The 21,236-nt window shown below is 37.8% G+C and overlaps 4 protein-coding genes across 4 annotated transcripts; all 4 read left to right on the forward strand.

The window, feature by feature from the left end:
* The first annotated feature begins 2,769 nt into the window (after positions 1–2,769).
* On the forward strand, positions 2,770–4,846 carry LOC103967061. Its single transcript, XM_009380307.3, has 2 exons — positions 2,770–2,994; positions 4,388–4,846. The coding sequence occupies exons 1-2, from the start codon at positions 2,832–2,834 to the stop codon at positions 4,669–4,671; spliced, it is 447 nt and encodes a 148-aa protein (XP_009378582.2). The 5' UTR covers positions 2,770–2,831; the 3' UTR covers positions 4,672–4,846.
* Positions 4,847–6,345: 1,499 nt separating this feature from the next.
* Positions 6,346–6,729, forward strand: LOC103926658 (classical arabinogalactan protein 1). Its single transcript, XM_009335474.2, has one exon. It carries the CDS (start codon positions 6,346–6,348, stop codon positions 6,727–6,729), a length of 384 nt encoding a protein of 127 aa, XP_009333749.2.
* A 2,948-nt stretch (positions 6,730–9,677) lies between these two features.
* On the forward strand, positions 9,678–10,109 carry LOC103967045 (classical arabinogalactan protein 1-like). Its single transcript, XM_048564096.1, has one exon. It carries the CDS (start codon positions 9,678–9,680, stop codon positions 10,107–10,109), a length of 432 nt encoding a protein of 143 aa, XP_048420053.1.
* Positions 10,110–11,752: 1,643 nt separating this feature from the next.
* LOC125468450 lies at positions 11,753–13,539 on the forward strand. The gene is made up of 2 exons (XM_048564216.1): positions 11,753–12,887; positions 13,199–13,539. Exons 1-2 carry the CDS (start codon positions 12,452–12,454, stop codon positions 13,234–13,236), a joined length of 474 nt encoding a protein of 157 aa, XP_048420173.1. The 5' UTR covers positions 11,753–12,451; the 3' UTR covers positions 13,237–13,539.
* Positions 13,540–21,236: the final 7,697 nt, after the last annotated feature.

A 21,236-nucleotide genomic window follows, 5' to 3' on the forward strand; every position in this document is an offset into this window, starting at 1 on the left:
AAATTTATTTTTCGGAAAAATTAATTTGATTCGAAGACATTCATATAATTTTAAGAAAATGATGACATTTTTTTTGTTTTGAAAGGAAGCGTTGTATTGATTAACCAAACCCATTTAGAGTTACATATGCCTCGGAGGAGGAGCTCAATGAGAGTAGGAGGCTCCTCAATCAAAACTAGATTATTGCTACTAGACAAAGCAAACTTAGCAAGATGGTGGCTCTGGCGAACGGACATGTAAGAAGCACATGAGCTGCAGTTTGGAAGAATATCATGGCACACCCTCCAGGTGAAATTCTTAAATTAGGGAGGAATGTTAGCCTTCCAAAGGTGCTTCCAAAGCCTCGCATAAGCACTGGCAGTGGTAGAGGAGGATGCACTGGCAATTAAAATGATGACTTATTCTAAGGATGCTATTTGTCAATATACATGCGGATATCTAATACATTATGATACGTTATGATGATTAAACTATCTCCATTAAATGATTTAAATAATAATAATCTTTAAATAGTAATAAACATAAGGGAAATTTTATTTACTCATATAACCTCTTTCTACACCTAACTTAAATTTTAATTGTGAATTGTTTTTTTAGTTTACCCTTTTGCATAATTACCATCAAATACGAGATGAAATTAACAATAAAACTAAAATTTATCAATAAACCCACATCCCAAATAATCAAATTCTACTATCACGCAATGTTTATCCTACTTTCATCACGCAATTAATCAACATTTATCTGAGCCATTTATTCGCAAGAAATCATCATTATGTGTTGTCTGCACCAAAAATAGCAATAACATATTTTAGAAAAATCGAAAATCACGAACCATAAAAGTCTTCATAAACTAAACATCCGGAACTTTCCAACCATATAAAGCACAATATCTATTTCATCTTAAGGAAGTACAACTTAATCTTCAAACTTGACAAAAAGAATAATTCCAATAGAAGCCAAACGCCTTGGATAAACAACAAACCGAGGAGCCATGACCTTGAATGCCGTGGTGAGGAAAGGAGGTGTCAAGTATCCTCTTTGTCCGGTGATGAGACCCCACCGTCGATTTGTAGAAGCATTGATCATACGTTGTGAATAATATTCCACGGGTTCTTATTCTTCAAATTGATGCACCAATATCTACTTTGGCTAATGCAAACTATTTAAGGCATAGGTAATAAAATACAAGTTAAATATCGATATATGAAAACAACATAGTCAGCGAGATAGAGATTTAATCTATGCTCAAAATCCGGTTCACAGGATCTCAAAGTGGTACATGAGGAGGAAGACAAGATAAAATGGGAGAAACAAGCTTACACTACGTTATAATAGATATTGGCAGTAAGTGATCAAACTGCAATGGTCACAAATTAAACTTTTACGATATCTGCCATTAAGCTTTACTACGAGTCTAATGCTAAAATTAAAATCAAATTACAGTTGTTGGAAGCATCGATTCTAGCGGGATCACCATGCTTGAAGAGGTCCAGAAAAATGTAGATAGAAAGGGTCTCAAGGTATGATATTATGGTAGACTAGTTCTGTTTGATATAGTTCATATTTTTGTTTGATCTGTCAGCTTTTAATAGCAAACCCCCGAAGTGAGTTGATCAAGAAGCTCGTGCAGCCCAAGTTCACCAAGAAAATTGGTAAGGAATGGGTGTAAAGATAAATAAATAAATATATATATATATATATATATAAATTAAAATTGGATGTAGAAAGAGATTATATAGGTTCAACTAAAATTTCTCTAAATATGATGAAACTATTATTATTAAATATTGTACGATGATTTTTCCCTTTCGATAGGAATGAGGATATTTAGGGTAATCACACTCTTTTTCCTTTGTTCATGTTTGTTATTTAATTTTTTCAAATTCCACGTTAAAATAAATTGTGTTACAAGCTAACTAATACATGTGAAATTGTCATTTAGTACTACAATTTGGTAGTATTCATTTTCATTTGTAAAAGTATGAGATTTTAGATTTGATTCTCGCCTAAGGCGAATTGAAACCACATTATTGTGAGTTCATTGTGAGAGTAAGTTCACCCCTCCTTCTTAAAAAAATAAAATAAAAATGTGATTTTTTTTATTTTTGAGTACGAAATTGAGATGTAGCTTCAGTAATGTGTAGCATTCAATGACTATAAATATTGTGGAACTATTATATATTCTATGCTTATTTTTAGTTACGCTCTTTATAACTTTATTTTGATCTTACTTTGACTCTTGTAACTTAAAAGTCATCATTTTACTTCTTAAAACTCAAATTTGTTTCACTTTAACTTGTGAACGCTCTCTTTTCGCTGGAACTTATAAGTTACCCCCTGAAACATATGTGGGACTCAACATCTAATAAGACTAATCGCTAAACAAAGAGGGTACAAAAAATGAATAATAATTGATATAATGAGTAATGACAGTGGTAAAAAAATCATCTTGATATCTTTTATGTGGGAGCAAATCCTCTCTAGATCTACATTAGAGCCCAAGAATCAAATAATCTTGGCCTTTAAAATTTGATATTACGGTAAAAAATTATTATAACTTTCAAGAGTTTTCCATCTTTAACCTGGATCAAATTTTAAAACCAGATTTATTTGATCTTTGAGCTCCGGATGGATGGATCCGGAGAGGATCTGCTTCCCTTATATGTATACTTTGGCACGCTACCGACGCTAAGGCTAAACAAAGCAAAAGGAACAGTAGGTCCCGTAACCATAGACTCACACTTTTGCTTTGCCTATTAATATTTCGAAGAAACAGTGAGTTGTGGGCGTTTAGAATTAGAACCCGACAGGGCGGAGATAGCAGAGCCATGGAAGCGCACACGAAGAAGGAGCTGATGGTGGCGCTGGGGTTTGTTATCTTCACAGTCTTGATTTCCGGCGTCGGAGCCTGGACCGGTGAAATCCACGGCAGAGTTGTTTGCGATGTCTGTGGCGACTCAGCCGTCGGACCCGAAGATCATGTTCTAGAAGGTCATCTTCTGTCTCTCTTTGCTCAACCCACCCAATACCCATTTATTTATTTGTTAGTTGTGAAAATTCTGAGCCGGGTTTTTGTCTTTGGTTTGTTAATTTTTAGTTTTTGATCACTTCCCGTCATCTGTTCGAGTAACTGGGCTGTAATTTTTATGGGTTGGTGATGATCATAAACATTGTGCATTTTTTCCATTGATGTTTTTCGGATGTGGTTTGCGAGCATGTTTAAGAGCATAATTAGATTGTATTGACATGATTTTTCTGAGACTGAGAAAAATTGAAGATATCTCTGGTTATATTATGTTGCCTACTCTGAGTTTGTGTAATTGTATTGTTCTGCATTGGTTTTTGTTTGTAATGGTTTAGTTTGAGCGATATGATTAACGGGTTTGGAATACTTTTCGCTTCATAGATATGAAGATGTATTAGAATTTCTGGTTTTCGCCTAGTCCTTAGAACAATAGCAAATCTTTGGAAGTTAATTTATAGGTTTTGTATTGACAAAACCCGGGTATTGACCTCTTATGTTAAAGGTCACACAGCTAGAGCAATGATTTTATGTCATAGTACTGCACAAAGTCTTCTCATATTCCAATTTGAATTCGTCGCCTAATGGCATGTTTGGTTGTTAGTAATGGGAATGAAAGGGATGCTATCATTCTCATTCCTGACATATCATGCGTTTACTAACATACAAAGAATGAAAAGTAGGTGGATCACACGATGAAAAGTAGGTCTTATATCATTCCAGAATCGCTCCTGTACCATTCTTATACTTGAACAATTTGATTTCTATGCATTTGTACTTCATCAAGAATGCTGTGTGATAATCAAGAAGTGGTGATCATGTACATTAAATGCATAAAAATGCCTAGAAATAAAAACTTGCATTTAACATTTGCTACATAGGAAAACAAAATTGTGTTTCTCTTTTCCATAACTACGATTTCATCATGTTCATGCATACATTTTACACTTGATCTGGAGGTTGATCTAGTTGGATCAAGTTCGACCCTGTAAAGCATTAGGACATCCTCACTAACACAATATACAAGTTGGTATTTGTTTTTCATGACTTTGATACGGTTTAGGATTTTAGAAACTTATAATATATAAACCATGAAAACAAAATGTAGTTATTTGTCCCTATGTGCTTTTCTAAAACCTCTTCATTGGTGATTACGTCTATTAGATTTTGTGTCCACCTGATACATGATACTATGATAAGTCCACATCCATGCGATCTTCTGGTGACTTTGATCATTTGAAGCTGGTAATGAAAGTTAAAATGGTATAGTGGGTGTCTAAGCTTTTAACCGCTATCTAAGGTGCATTTACAATGTAGAAGGGAGAAATTAATGTTTTTGAGCTTTGATTCATTATAATGCAGGTGCTGAGGTAGCTGCACTATGCATTACGAAATCAGGTGAAGTTCTAAATTACCAGGCGTTCACGAATGATAAGGGGGTATATACAGTGGCGGAGACGATGCCCGAGAGTGACAGGTGGGATGCATGCCTGGCACGACCTATCAGCAGCTTCCATGAGCACTGCACCCATCTTGGGGGTGGTAGCTCAGGCGTAAAGTTCACTTATAATCACCCATCTGGCTATTCTCACACCGTTAGAACTTTCGTCTATCGACCAGCAAGCGTACCAGCATACTGCATTTGAGAACTCTAGATCGACGTACATCTTTATTCCGCGGTTGCAGTACGAGCTTTGCTTCAACTGAAAGGAAGAGGAAAAGAGATTATGTAGTCGTCGTAGAATGTGTTTATTACAGGGCATGTAGTTTCTGCTAAACATCGTTCTTGTTAGTATAAAATCCCAGTCCTTGATTGGAATAGCTTAGAAATGCGCTTAGCTGTTGGAAAGTAGGTTTCACCTATCCGAGCTAAGCATCCGATGCGTCGTGGTACTCTAAGCATCCGACGCGTCGTGGTACTCTCGTAGGAACTCCGATCGATTGTAACAGATTTCGTGTTCATCAAGTCATCGCCCAGAAGCAATTTTCGGGAGATTTAGACCGGAATACAAAAAGTACATATAAAAAATGCAATTTTTGCCCCTAATTATACCTCACCGTTGCGTTCATTGACATTTTCGACTGTCTTGGCTTAAGCCCTACACATTTATTCGTTTAAATTTCTTTGTTTGGGCCAAACCTTCAATCATTAGGCCCAAACCCGCCCATGAGGGCCGGGCTACTCGACCTTGATGGATCAAATCTGGGTGATTTTGCTCTGTACAACCAAAATTTTAGATTTTTCTTCCCTACTCTGGCATTAATATTTTTATATCACATAATATGACAATTGATGTGTTATCATCACGTTAATAAATAATTTTGTTTCATTAATTTAGATGTTGATTGAGTGCATCACATAATACGTTATTAAATGCAGTACAAAAATATTTGAATGAATCATTAAATCAAATTCATTGATGAATGGATCCAACTAAATCCTATAACTAAAAGAATCGAATTTATTTCTTAATATATAAATTAAAAGTAATATTTGTAGACGACAAATGGGCTATGTTCCAATTTTTCAATTCTGCACTTCGGGTGTTGTATTGTATTAAGATTTATATAGATTTTGCAAGTGTTTTTTTTTTTTTTTATGTGATAGACTTTTGTGATTTCATAAATTTTTGTTGACTAATAAAAAATCCATGAAATTTACGAACTTTTTAATGATAGATTTCTACAAATTTTATGGAGTTTAATGATAGATTTTGACCCCAAAAAAAAAAAAAAAAAACAACGATAGATCACTCTTTCCTTAAGATTTTGATGAATTTTTAAATCCTGATACTATTCATTTTGCCATTTATTTTATCATTATCGTTAAAATTCAAAATTTTCAAATCTTTTTCGTTAGTTTTCCGTATTATTAAGTACGCATGAATTTAAAAGTCACCCCCTAAATTGGAAGAGGCGCCGCGTTTGCTTTTAAAATTGAAATTACAATGTGTACAGCCAGGAAAGAACAAAGCGAACCTGCCAGATAACCTACAATCTCCACCATAGGAAAACTACCCGTTATAACCTAAAGTACCCATCCAACGGTCAAAATTCCAGCCCGATAAAACAAACCGCGTTTCTGCTCTGAGTTTGGTAACACGTTTCCCAACCTCACCATCCAACTTTCACAGCCAGAAAATCTCACCGTCCAACGGTACTCTAAAGCCACGTGTCCTCCGCCCCCGGCTATATAAACTCCTCACCCTCCTCCCTAAACGCATCATTCATTCAGTCGCCTCTCAATCCCTCACTCAATTCCTCTCATCCTCTCTCTCTAAAAATCTTTGTTTGAGCTCTCTCTTTCTCTCTCTCTACAAATGGCTCGATTCAGCGGCGTCGTTTTGGTGCTAATGGTTTCTCTCTTGCTGGCCTCGACCTGGGCGCAATCTCCTGCATCGTCACCAGCCAAGTCTCCTGCACTTTCTCCCAAAAAATCTCCCACCGCCCCTTCTCCTTCGAGCACTCCACCTACTGCCGCCGCTCCTTCTCCATCGAGCACTTCACCATCCGCTTCTCCATCGACATCTCCCGTCGCCGACTCTCCACCTTATCCCCAATCGCCCTCTCCGACTACCTCTCCATCTTCAGTTTCTAGATCTCCCTCCGAGGCTCCCGCTCCTGCTAACGGTGCTGTTTTGAACAGGCTTTCTGCCTCCGCGTCTGTGGCCGCTGGGATCTTCGTTGCTGTATTGGTTATGTAGAGTGGGGGTGTTTATGGACTTTTGAATTTCCATTTATTATTGTATTAAATTCTTTTATTAATTTAAATTTGTAGCAGTGTTATATGAGAATATAAAGAGACATTATTTTTCGATTATTATTTCAATATATGTCATCACCAAATTAGCCTTGCATTCATCCAAGAGCCTCTGTTATTCGAAAAATATTTTTGAAATGGCTGAAAACGTTTTTAAACAATAAAAAATACTTTTGAAAACAATAACTCAAAGGTAGAGTACTTATGTTTCGACATAATTCACATTACAACGAAAGTATAAGCATCCATTGCTGAATCCAATCAAATTTGTCAGTAAAGCAAAATGAGACCGTAGCAACAACTTTTTCTTTTGTCTTGTCCTTTTAATTCTTTTGATGTAATATTATTGTTTGAAAGATGTTCCTAATATTGTTTTTCCCAACTCCCCAACTAAAATTTTCATACAACAATATAATTGGCATACATGAAATCGTTACGAACAATGGTAACATGAACAAATTTCATTTTTAAGCAAGAAATATATATACCTAGTTAGAAGTGACATAATGAGTTTAGTCCCTCAGTGTGCATATAAATGTTATATGTGTTGCTCTATACACCAAATTCAAGTACAAAATAAGAAGCCGGCCTGTCTTTGAGGGGACTTCCGTAAACTATCTAACTTGGAAGCTATTACTGACAGGCCTCGATCCTGATGTCCCACGGACATCGGGATGGTTAGATGCTGGCCAATACTCAAGGGTGATAAAAGTCATTTATTGAAAACATGAGAACTAGAATATGAATAAGATAAAAAAATTTAACTATAATTAATATGCAAATCAGGAACGTGTTCAGAGCACACAACTAACTAGAACACTAAATGAGACAAATAACATAGAAGGAATAAGGAATGGGTCCTACACCAAGATGATCCGAATATGTCGATGCGGAAGTGTCTTGATGCCAGGATTGTACGCATCAATTATATGTTAACATGAGTAAACCAAGTTAATATATATATATATATATATATATATTAACGGGTACCTCGCCCGGGAGCTAGATCATACGTGTAGTGTCCGGTAAGGCATTCTTCTCATAGCAAGACAAATATATCGAGTCAAAACCTAATGGAAGTTGAACGGGCTATATAACCTATCTAGTCTTCTATGCCCTCTTTGAAGGGTTAAAAGTGGATTGACTCAAGCACTCCATTCCCTTTCTTACAAGTTACAAGAGAATCAGTCAATTCCACTTGACATTTTCTTCTTTCTTTCCTTAACAAAATCTCACTTGGACTATGTTTCATGCTTACCCTAAAAATGATATGTCTACTTGATTATCAAAATCGTCTATTTTAACATTATAAAAATCAACCAAGTAGAAAATGGTTTAATCATGCTGATGATACTTTATCGCAGTGACTAAAAGAAATCATGCTTGTGCATTTTAGTGCAGGTTCAATTTCCATCAATCCCGCTCCCTCCTAACAAATAACAAGTTCACTTTAAAGCTATTGTTTGTTAAAAAAATGGTTTAACCATTCGGTCTATTTCTTCATGTACAAAATAATTCTAATCCTAGCTAACATGCCCTACTTTAGCTTCAAATTTTCCAAACAGAGATTTTTACTGTATCAATCTACATTTTTGGGGTTTCTATCATATTTTATTAAATAGATATTTGTGTTATGATCTAAGTAAGTCTTGAAATATATATAAAAGATTTGTCCTTGTTGTATCTAAGAAATCATTTTTTTAATATAAAAAAAATAAAATAAAGAAGCCATTGCAATTGCCGGAAGCTGGATCATATATGCAGTGTCTGGTGAGGCATTATTTTCCACAGCAAGACAAATACATGGAGTCAAAACCTAACAATTGAATGGAAGTTGAACGGGCTATAACCTATCTAGGCTTCCATGCCCTCTTTGAAGGGTTAAAAGTGGACTGACTCAAGGACTCCATGCCCCTTCTTACAAGAGAATCAGTCAATTCCACAAGACACTTTCTACTTTCTTTCCTTCTTTTCAAAATCTCACTTGGAATAAATTTCACGCTTGCCCTAAAAATGATATTTCTACTTAATTATCAAAACTGTCTATTTTAATATTATAAAAATCAAACAAGTAAAAAATGGTTTAGTAGTGCTGATGACACTTTATCACAGTGATGGAAAACAATCACGTTTATCACTTTGGTGCAAGTTTGACCCCCACAAATTCTCTTCCTTTCTAAAAATGAACAATTTAACCTGCTAATGCTATTGTTCGTTAAGAAAATGGTTAAACTGTTTGATTTATTTATTTTTTATTTTTATAAAAAAGTACGATATTCATTAATTGAGAATAAAACGTACAAAAATGCAAAGATAATGTGCATAAAAAGACTTCGATAAAAACTTAGCTGACATGCCCAACCTTAGCTTCAAATTTTGCAATCTGGCACCAAGATTGAAAGAAAGGATCCGTTTGCTTTAAGATAACAATCTGTACTGCCAGAAAATAAAAGAAAGAAAGATTTCCAAAAGAAAAGAAAAGTCCAACTAAAATAAAAAGAAAAGAAAGAAGCGAATCTGCCAGATAACCTACCATCTGCACCGTCGGATAGTTAACCGTTCTAGGCTGTAAAGCATACATCCAACGGCCATAAAAGAACCAGCCCAGTCCAATAAACAAAGCGTGTTTCGGCTCTGAGTTGGTATCACGTTCTCTTCACCGACCTTCAATTATCACAGCGAGAAAATCGCCATCGTCCAACGGTATGCTACACGCCACGCGTCTCCTCCCCCTCCCTCTATATAAACCCCGATCTGCTCTCCTTAAACCCATCTGCAATTCGCCTCTCAAACCCTCACTAGACAATTCGCCGCCTCTCAAACCCTCACTAGACTCCTCTCTCTCTCTCTCTCTAAATCTCTGTTTGAGTTTCTCTCTTTCTCTCTCTACAAATGGCTCGATTCAGCGGCGTCGTTTTGGTGCTTATTGCTGCTCTGTTGCTGGCTTCGACCGGGGCGCAATCCCCTGCATCGTCGCCAGCCAAGTCTCCTACGCTTTCTCCCAAACAAGCTCCTGCCGCCCCTTCTCCGTCGAGCACTCCACCTACTGCCGCCGCTCCTTCTCCTTTGAGCACTCCACCTACGGCCGCCGCTCCTTCTCCATCGAGCACTTCATCATCGACTTCTCCTTCGACATCTCCCTCGACATCTCCCGTCGCCTACTCTCCACCTTCTCCCCCATCGTCGTCTCCGCCTACTTCTCCCTCGTCAGTTACTCGATCTCCCTCCGAGGCTCCCCTTCCTGGTAACGGTGCCGTTTTGAATAGGTTCTCCGCCGCCGGGTCTGTGGCCGTTGGGATTTTCGCTGCTGTTTTGGTCATGTAGAGAATCGGACTACAGGGTGGAGATGTTTATGGACTTTTGGTTAACTTTGTCAATTTATTGTGTATGGATTCATTTATTAATTTATTTTCCATAATATTAGATATGTAGCAGTAGCACTGTCATATGAAATATAAGGGGACATTTTTCTATCGATTATCATTTCAGTATTTCTGGTTTTATAAAATTAAGTCCTGAAATATTGAAGAATTGCAGTTTGATTTTGTGGCCTTTTAACTGACTAAAAGCTACATTTGCAATCAATGTGAAATCATCTTTTATTTCTAATCATCAACAATCACATTTTATAACTTACAAAATTTAACCTAAATAATTTGTCTCTTTATCATTACTTTTTTTTGGGTCCATGTTTGATACTACTTTTCGAAACGCGCAAACATTCATGGAAATGAGAACTTTTATGTAAAGCATAGACATACATATTATTCGCTTAATGTGAGTTTGTAATTAAGTAAGACATTAAATTAATATAAATCGAATGAGTGAGTGATATATTATCACTTCATGTGATGTCCAAATTAAGCATGCCCCAAACCAGTGATATGAGTTGCATGTGTAAATGGTTTATTGTCATCTCACGTGTAGGTTAAATTAAGCACGCTTTAAGCTCTTGAATTAATAGAACAAACACTGCCTTTAATTGGTGGGTAACAAATCGTCTTGATGCGAATGGCTAAAAAACAGTTTTTCTAGTCAATAGTCACGACCCCATCACACATGTTCACCCAACAAGTGTGCAAAACCCAATTTTACCTCCTACTCAAAAAATTGAAAACCCTAGCACCTAGCAGTCCTCCTCCCTTGCCACCATGCTGGATTCGTCCACCAGTCCGACTGCTGGCCTTCTCACTTTATCTAAAACATTAAAAGTAGGGCATTATTAGAGCATTTCCATCCCTACAGACTTTGCGCTAGCACCCAACGCATTTATCCACTCAAGTGAACAGTAATAGACCACAGTCAACAGTAATAGGCCAAAGCATCTTCATCCCTAAAAAAAATAGCCTAGTCCATTTTATTAAAATATTATTATTTTTTATTATAAAATAATAATTTAATTTTTCTTCTTCACTCTGGACTCCCTGCTTCTTCTCTCTGGAACCCAACCCACACTGCGAAACGACGCAACCCACAGCTGAAACACCTCTCCATTTCGATTGAAGCTCCAAAGTTGAGTTACGAAGGTAAGTTTGTGGGAGTTAAGCTCGCTGGTTTTCTCGTCGCCGCCGCCGCTCTCTAAGTCTCGCTCGCCTCCTTCTCTGTCCTCCAACCGGCTCGAAAGCTTCCAGTAAGAGCAGGCAAGGATCAACAGAGCAAAAGCAATCAGACCCAACATCCCCGCCAGGCCTCCGAATAGGTAGGGCACCGGAGAGTGCCACGGCAAGCGCTGCTGCTGCTGCTGCCCCGTGGTTGTTGCAGTTGGCGGCAGTGATGATTCTGTTAAAATGCATGAAATAAACATGTTGGAATAATGGTAGGCTAGTCAATTTTCTTGTTCAAAGTTAGGCAAGTTAGGTTAGTCAAGCAAGATAGGTAAGTTAGACAAAATTAGGCTTATGATCTTTTTCTTCCCTATATATATGTTTCATCTTGTAATTGTTTCATCAAGTAAATATACATCAAAATTCAATATGGTATCAGAGCTGTGATCTGGAAAAAACCACAAAACACAGCTCTAAAGCAGCCACGAGGTCAACCATTCTAGGCATGGCCTCTCATTCAAAATGGGAAAATCCCAACCACCCGCTCTATCTCCACCACTCGGATCAACCTGGTGCAATCCTCGTACCACAACCATTGGTGGAAGACAACTATAACACATGGGTTCAATCCATGAGTATGGCCTTAACGGTCAAGAACAAACTTGGTTTTGTTGATGGGACGATCAACAAACCAAGTGAGGATAATTTTGAGGAGCTGCAGCAATGGAATCGCTGCAACAACTTGGTCAAGACATGGCTACTAGGCTCCATGTCAAAGGAGATTTCAGGGAGTGTCATCAACTACAAGGATGTTCGACAAATGTGGACCGATCTGCAGGAGAGGTAATATAGTTCAGCTGTTCCATGTTGAGAACGAGATCTATGATTGCGTCCAAAGCAATATGAGTGTAAGTTCTTACTTCACTAAACTTAAAAGTTTATGGGATGAACGTGATACTTTGTGTTCCATTCCAGCATGCAGTTGTGGAACAAAGAATGAGATGAACTTATATGTTGAAACTCAGAAAACCATGAAGTTCCTTATGGGATTGAACGAATCGTATGTTACGGTTCGAAGCAATACTCTTCTTCTCGAACCACTGCCTACGGTGAACAAGGCATATGCATTGGTCCTTCGACATGAACGCCAGGCAGAGGTTTCCAATGGGAAAAAGCACACAACTAGAAACTGCTGTCTTTGCAGTGAAGAATCTGTCGCGAGAACCTACACCTGAAGACAAGGAGATGCAATGTGGAAAGTGCAATAAAACCAATCACATCACCAAAAATTGTCGTGCACATCTCAAGTGCACTTTTTGCGGATGGAAAGGCCACACCTTCGATTTCTGTCGAAAACGGAAAGCAGCCACAGAGACCGAATCCAATCGTTTCTTTTCTTCAAAGGGCAATCAAGTTTCACAAAGTAACAAGCAAGAGACAGTGCCTAATTTCCCGTTCTCTCAGGAGGACTGCAAGCAAATCCTTCAGATGTTGAACAAGAACAAATCATCATTTGCCAATCAAGTCAGTAATCCTCCTAGTCATGAAGAACTTTCAGGTAAAACCTTCTCTTTTTCATGTAAAGGAACCAAAAGTATTTGGATCCTGGACAGTGGTGCCACAGATCACATAGTTTGCAGTCCTAGTCTCCTTACAAACTCACTAGCTGTTGAAAATCATACAGTTGAACTGCCAGATGGTTCCGTTGCCAAAGTCACTCACATTGGACAAGTTGTTTTCTCTCATAATCTTATCCTTGAAAATGTCCTATGTGTGCCGTTCTTTAGGTTGAATTTAATATCTATCAGTAAACTAGCCTATGATTCCTTATATGTCACCATTTTCTTCACCCAATTTTGTGTCGTTCAGGACCTTCGCTCGGGGAAGATGATTGGGACAGGAACTGAAAGGGATGGACTTTACTACCTCGACCCATCAAAGAAAGGAACATGCAACAATATTCAAACCGTCTCACCAAAGCTTTGGCACCAACGCCTAGGACACCCATCTCATAAAGCCACTTTGTTATTACCTTTATTTAACAATAAGGCTTGTGATTTGGAAAAATGTTTAATTTGCCCATTGGCCAAACAAACAAGATCACCCTTTCCTTTGAGCTCTATTTCTACCAAATCATGTTTTGAATTATTGCATATTGATATTTGGGGTGGTTATCAAGTTGCTTCTATTTCAGGTGCCAAGTATTTCCTTACCATCATAGATGACTACACTAGAAGCACTTGGGTTTATTTGATGAAACATAAATCTGACACAAAAGACATTTTAGTCGGATTCATTCAAATGATTGAGACTCAATTCAATACCAGAGTTCAAATCATACGAAGTGACAATGGCCTTCAGTTTAAGCTTGAGCAATTTTATGCTCTCAAAGGCATCATACATTAATCTAGTTGTGTCAACACACCACAACAAAATGGTGTTGCCGAACGTAAACACCGACATTTGCTCAATGTTGCTCGGGCTTTGCTCTTTCAAGCTTGTTTGCCAAAACGTTTTTGGGGGGATGCAATCTTAACCTCAGCCTACCTCGTTAATAGAACACCCACTCCACTTCTCCAAGGTAAAACACCTTACGAAAAACTGTTTCACAAAGCACCTAACTATTCCCATTTAAAGGTTTTCGGTAGTTTATGTTTTGCTTCTACACACGCCCAAAGGCCCTCTAAATTCGACCCCCGTGCAATCCAATGCATTTTTCTTGGGTATCCTTATGGTCAAAATGGTTATAAATTGTTTGATATAAAACACAATAAGACTTTTGTTTCTAGGGATGTTGTTTTTTTTTTAAAATCATTTTCCATTCCAAAATCATACCACTTCCGCTGCCCCGTCTCCATCAAACATTACACCCTCACCTATCACGTTTGACTTGACCTCTCCCATTGAGTCGCACTCAAGCCTTGCACCCGAAGAAATAAACACCACCTCTCCCACACTTACCGACATCACACCACTCTCATCTCCTTTACCTACTACAACTCCACCACCAGATACCTTATCAACACCTTCACATACCCTACACTCTTCCCCACCTCCAACCACTCCATCACCAGACCAACCACCTCCAATCCGTCGTAGCACTCGACCAACCAAAACTTCCACATTTTTGCAGGACTTTCATGTTGAGGTGGCCCTCCCTTCCCGTGTTGCTCCCACATCTTCCACAAGCATGGTCCAGTCATCAGGTACATCTCACCCCATATCTCATTATTTATCTTATGACCATGTATCCCCCACTCACAAAACCTTTCTCACCACCCTCACCATTATCAAAGAACCCACCAGTTTTTCGCAGGCAGTTCAGGATCCAAAATGGTGTGACGCCATGCAAAAAGAGATTGTTGCCCTTCATGACAATCGCACTTGGACTCTTGTGCCCTTACCACCTCACAAACATCCCATCGGTTGCAAATGGATCTATAAAGTGAAGCTTAAACCTGACAACAGTGTTGAACGCTACAAAGCTCGTCTCGTTGCTAAAGGCTACAGTCAAACTGAGGGGCTTGATTATCGGGAAACTTTTGCTCCAGTTGCCAAGCTCACCACCGTCCGCGTCCTCCTGAGTATTGCCTCCATACGAGGCTGGCATCTTCATCAACTTGATGTGAACAACGCATTTTTGCATGGTGACTTATACGAGGAGGTTTATATGTCCGTGCCTCCTGCGTTCGGACACGAGTATGCAAATTACACAAATCCATTTATGGTTTAAAAAAGGCCTCGAGACAATGGTTTATCAAGCTATCTAGTGCTCTCAAGACTGCTGGTTTTCATCAATCATGGTCAGATTACTCATTGTTCGTCCGAAACCGTTAAGGCAGTTTCATGGCATTACTTGTGTATGTTGATGACGTGATACTTGCAGGTAACAATTTGAGAGAAATTGAAGAGACTAAACTCTTCCTTTCCCAACATTTTAAACTAAAGGATTTGGGAAAACTCAAATACTTTTTGGGGATAGAAGTTGCAAGATCTAAACAAGGGATTGCCTTGTGCCAACGCAAATATGCGTTGGAGATACTAGAAGATGCTGGGTTCCTTGGTGCGAAGCCCTCACGATTACCAATGGAACCAAACCTGTCCCTTACACAAACTGATGGGACGCTCCTACATGATCCTTCTTCATACAGGCGACTCGTAGGGAGGCTGATTTACTTAACCATCACGCGACCTGACCTGACTTATGTGGTTAATATGTTGAGCCAATTCATGGACAAGCCACGACAACCACACCTTGAAGCGGTGCATAAGGTTCTCAGGTACATCAAACAATCTCCTGGACAGGGAATTCTTTTGCCTTCTACAGGTTCACTACAACTACAAGCCTTTTGTGATGCTGATTGGGCTCGGTGTAAAGACACTAGAAGGTCAATAATCGGTTATTGTATCTTCCTTGGACAAGCACCGATATCTTGGAAAACGAAGAAACAAAACACAATATCTCGTTCCAGTGCAGAGGCAGAATACCGTTCTATGGCTACTACTTGTTGTGAAGTTATATGGCTAAGAAACATTTTGAAGGACTTGCAAGTAAATCATGCACAACCAGTCACAATGTTTTGTGATAATCAAGCTGCCATGCACATTGCTTCGAACCCAGTGTTTCATGAACAAATGAAGCATATAGAGATAGACTGTCACTTAGTACGTGAGAAGATTCAAATGGGAATGGTGCAAATAGCTTACATACGGACCTCGAATCAACCTGCAGACTTGTTCACCAAACCACTAAGCTCGACACAATTTGAGGTCTTAATTAGCAAGTTGGGTGTCATCGACATTCACACTCCAACTTGAGGGGGAGTGTTAAAATGCATGAAATAAACATGTTGGAATAATGGTAGGCTAGTCAATTTTCTTGTTCAAAGTTAGGCAAGTTAGGTTAGTCAAGCAAGATAGGTAAGTTAGGCAAAATTAGGCTTATGATCTTTTTCTTCCCTATATATATGTTTCATCTTGTAATTGTTTCATCAAGCAAATATACATCAAAATTCAATAGATTCTAGTGGGGATTTTGCCCCCGGAGTTGCAGTAGAGAAAGCAATTACGGTTCTCATATTTATGTTTAAATTTATATATATATATATATATTTTAATTGGAGTTTAGGAAATTAGGAAGGTTTTGAGTCGATGAAAAGAAGGTAAGGAAATTTAAGCTGATGAAAATGGAGGTGGTGGGTTATGGTATTTAGAGCAGGGGAAAAGTGTTTTCACCCAGGGAGTCGAATTCAGGTCGAGGGAGGTGTGACGCGTCATGTAGGCCGGGTAAGGGCTCGACACATTCTGAGCCGGCCTAGAGACCAGCTTGGGCTGGGTGCCAGCCTATCTGCTCGGCTGGAGTGGATTGGCTGGGTGCCGGCCTAAAGGTTCCCCGGTGGAACTGCTCTTACCATTGAGGAGCTGTTTGATGTCTCATTTTCACTCAATTAGTAATATAAAAGTTGATGTTGGACAAAATTTTTAACCAACGCACCGCATCAACAAAAAACTGTAAACCAAATCAAGGATGTAGTGAGAGAGGAAAAAATTTGAGTAACACTCAATTCTAATTTCAATTAAAGTTCACGGAAGGAGGGAGAGATAGACTGGGATAAGGCTAGAAGCAGCGAGACTTGTAGGCAGGGTCGTTTCTGAAATTTTGAGGACCCTATGTAGAAATTATAAACGGGCTCTTTTGGTTTCGTATCTTATTACATAAACTCATCAAAATGTACTAAAATAATAAAAAAATTACCATGTATTAATATCATAATTGTTCACTATCCAAATACAAATCTTCAGCAACAAATGATATTAAAAATGTGAAATAAAAAATCCACATATTCTATCCTTAATCTCTTTTGTCCCTCAGTCCAAACAAGAAATAAAGTATCAAATCACAAAGTTATATATCAGCCAAAAGTTGGGGGCCCTGTGCAATTTCACAAGTTGCTCCCCCCCTCCGCCAAGCCGGCACTGCTTGTACTTTGTAGGGGGAATTTGATTATCTTCCCTTGCAATATTTCTCTCATTCCCTCCTCTCCTATTTAAACTGTTACGATTACGCTACATCAACATTTTGTATTGATTTTTTTATAGAGAGGTAAAGACAAAAAGGAAAATGTGAGAGGAGGGGATGAAAAGAGAAAGGATTAGGAGGACAGCTGATGGTTAGATATGATGACAAGGTTGTGGATTTCTTAACTTTTTGTGTTGGTTCTTAATTTTTTAAGGATAGTATTACCATACATTTCTTTTTATTTTCCACACATCATGTTAATTTTTGTTATTTGATCATCTTCAAATGATTGATCTGATGATCGAAGGTGGAAAGTGATGAGTGGAAGGTAAAAATGAGTGTGCATATATCACCACCCTTTTTTAACATGGGTAAAAATTGGATTTCAAAAGACACAAAAACTAATGGGTGAACTTAGATGTTTTGTGGTGTGTAAATAGAAAACTCTATAACAACAAAAGTTTCCTAGGTTGTAAAAACACTTGAAGAAAGTGAGGTTTCACACCATTTGACAATATGAAGAGTAGTCTAACTACTTATAAGCACATGCAATGAGGTCTCTTCTTTCCCGGATGTGGAGTTCATAATCTTAATACGACTGAATTGAGATCCTCACTGGGTCTCACACTATGGAGCCCACAGACCCAATGGAGCACGTGTGACTGTTGGGCTTTGTGTAACATCTCACATCATCCAGGGGAGTGATCCTTAAATGTATATTCCCATCCCTACCTAGCACGAGGCCTTTTGGGAGCTCATTGGCTTCGGGTTCCGCAGGAACTCTGAAGTTAAGCGAGAAGGGGGCTAGAGCAATCCTATGGGTGACCCATTAGGAAGTAGCCAGTGAGCTCCCAAAAGGCCTCGTGCTAGGTAGGGATGAGAATATACATTTAAGGATCACTTCCCTGGACGATGTGCTTCCCGGGCCCGCTCCACCACCGTAGCACGATATTGTCCGCTTTGGGCTTACCATTCCCTCATGGTTTTGTTTTTTGGAACTCACAAGCAACTTCCCAGTGGGTCACCCATCATGGGATTGCTCTAGCCCCCTTCTCGCTTAACTTCGGAGTTCCTACGGAACCCGAAACCAGTGAGCTCCCAAAAGGCTTCGTGCTAGGTAGGGATGAGAATATACATTTAAGGATCACTCCCTTGGACGATGTGGGATGTTATATTTGCACATAGGACAACCTGCTCTAATATCATAAAGAAAATAGAGGTTCCAATATTAAATCAATTGACAATATAGGGAGTAGCTCAATTACTTAAAAACACGCGTAAAATCCATTTATTTTGCTGACGAGGGATTCATAATCTCAACAGCACTTTGATGCATCTCTCTTTAGCCAATATCCTTTTTGAAGCCCTAAGACCATCTCCAATCATTGGGCTAAAATAAGCTCTGGGGAGAAAATATTTTTCTGGGCTAGATTCCCGTTAGGATTTAAGCCTGGCTTAAATTATTCTGGACCCACGAAATTGTCATATTTCAAACCTTATTTTGTTTTTTTACTTATAATCTAACTGCTATGATCAAATGAGATCAAATCTAATGGTTAAAAAAAAAAGATTTGACGGCCCAAAATTAAATCTAACATCTAAAATAATTTAAGAAACTATTTAAATCAAATTTAACTTAAAACTTTATAAATACCTATGTATTTGTATGCTTTTTAATTACTTATCGGAATTTAAATATTTTTAAATTAAAATGTTCATAAAAATTAATTAGAATAATCTACATAAATTTTATTTTTAAAAGAGTTACCAAACCAAAAAAAAAAAGGGAGCTAAAATCATTATTTAATAATTTCAGGCTAAAATTTTCAGCCATAAAGATCATCTCCTACCCATGGCATAAAACTTAAAATATAAGCTTAACCCACACCCCCCCCCCCCCCACCCCCAACCCCAAAAAAAAAAAAAAAAAAAAACCATCAACAACCATTGGGCTAAAATAAGTCTCGGGGAGAAAATATATCTATGGGCTAAATTCTCCCCAAGATTTAAGGCTGGCTTAAATTATTTTGGACCTACCAAACTGTCATATTTCAAACATTTTTTGTTTGTTACTTATAATCTAACGAATATGATCAAATCTAATTGGAAAAAAAAAAAAAGATTTGATGGCCCAATGTTAAATCTAATGTCTAAAATAATTTAAATCAAAATTAACTTAAAACTTTATAAATACCTATGTATTTGTATGATTTTTAATTACTTATCGGAATTTAAATATTTTTAGATAAAAATGTTCATAAAAATAAATTAGGATAATCTACATACATTTTATTTTCAACAAAATTACTGAAAAAAAAATTAGGCTAAAATCATTATTTAATCATTTCAGAGTAAAATTTTAAGTCATAAGGGTCAGAGGAGAAAAGTAGTTTTCTGGGTTTTGGGTTAAATTTTTAAACTTTATCCCCAAGGGTTGGAGATAATCTAAGAGTTGGAGAAAAAAAACAATTTTTAGGTTATGGGTTAAAATTTTCTGGCTTAAAATTTTAAACTTTATCCCTAAGGATTGAAGATGTTCTAAGTATTGAAAACTAAATTGATTGCCAACTTGATCAATTACAAACTTGTATAGCACTTATAGACCCATTTTTCACCCATTATATTTTGGTAATTGATTAGTCCAACACTTGAATGTTGTAAAATTTTAAAATAATCAAATTTGACAAACTTATTTTTCTTTTTGTCGGATAGATAAATGAAGCGAAGGGGTTCAAATTTGAAGCATCTTTTTACCACTAAACGAAGAAAAATACCAATTAACCATAGAGCTCAACGTATTATAAAACTTAGATGTTCTTTTTGGTCGAGGAGATATCTGTAGATAGTAATCTTCTGATTCACGAAGCTCCCATGGAGCGAATGGGAATAGTAGTTTTCTCGACGATGATAGTTTCTCAGAGAAGAAATCCAATACCAGCATGTCAAGGAGAAAGAAGAGCAACAAGGGAAAGCAAAAGAAACCAGTTACTGGTAAAGCATCTCTCTCAATCGTGATGTTTTATTATCAGGCAGTACTTGAGCTTGGAAGCATCCTTTTTGGGAACTGCAAGTGTTCTGGATGGTTAGGCCTCATGCTCGGAACCTTTGTCTATACTCGTTACTCAATGAAGATGAAATTAAGAAGAATCCTCATGTAAATACAATCTATTCCCGTTAATATTTCTAATGCCAATAGATTTCCTTTCGTTGAGATTATTGTGTTGATGTTGTTTTGATCGTGATCCATGCAGGTTGTCTCATGTTGGTTGTCTATCTTGACACTCCTAGATATGTTTTTGTTCCCGCTAAGTGAAATGTTTTAGGTTTTATTCTCACCAAGAATTCACTCGCTCGGGTTTTTCATTTTTTTTCCTGCTCTTTTCTTTCTCCAATGGTTATCCTTTTCTACAAAAAGTAATAATTTGATCCAATCTCTCTACTTCCAATAGTATAATCGGAGAAAGAGCTCCGGAACGCACCGACTCTTCTTTCTCATAAGTTTATAAACCGACCACCCCCTCTGTTGTTCCTAATTCTTCAAATAAGAGCAAAGTCATGAGAAAACGAACCTATATATTGTCAGACAAATTCCCCGAAGAAATAACATATCAAATATTTCTTGGTTTGCCCGTCAAATCTCTAAACATATGCAGCTTGGTGTGCAACTCATGGCGGCCTCTAGTCAGAAACCCTACCTTCATTCGCACGCACTTCAGCTTGTTGAAACCGAGTGGATAGCTGAAAGCTTGTGCAAAGTATGACTACTCAAAAGCTGGGAGAATTCTTATTGAACTGAACAACCTTTTTGGCTATTTAAAATAGCCTTACACTTGCGAAGGAAAGGAAATAACCACCCACGATTTTACAGGACCTACAATCGTGGGCATG

Source organism: the organism of the source record quoted next, unplaced genomic scaffold, assembly GCF_019419815.1.
Source record: "Pyrus x bretschneideri cultivar Hongxiangsu unplaced genomic scaffold, Pyrus_bretschneideri_v1 Contig38, whole genome shotgun sequence".
NCBI lineage: Eukaryota > Viridiplantae > Streptophyta > Magnoliopsida > Rosales > Rosaceae > Pyrus > Pyrus x bretschneideri.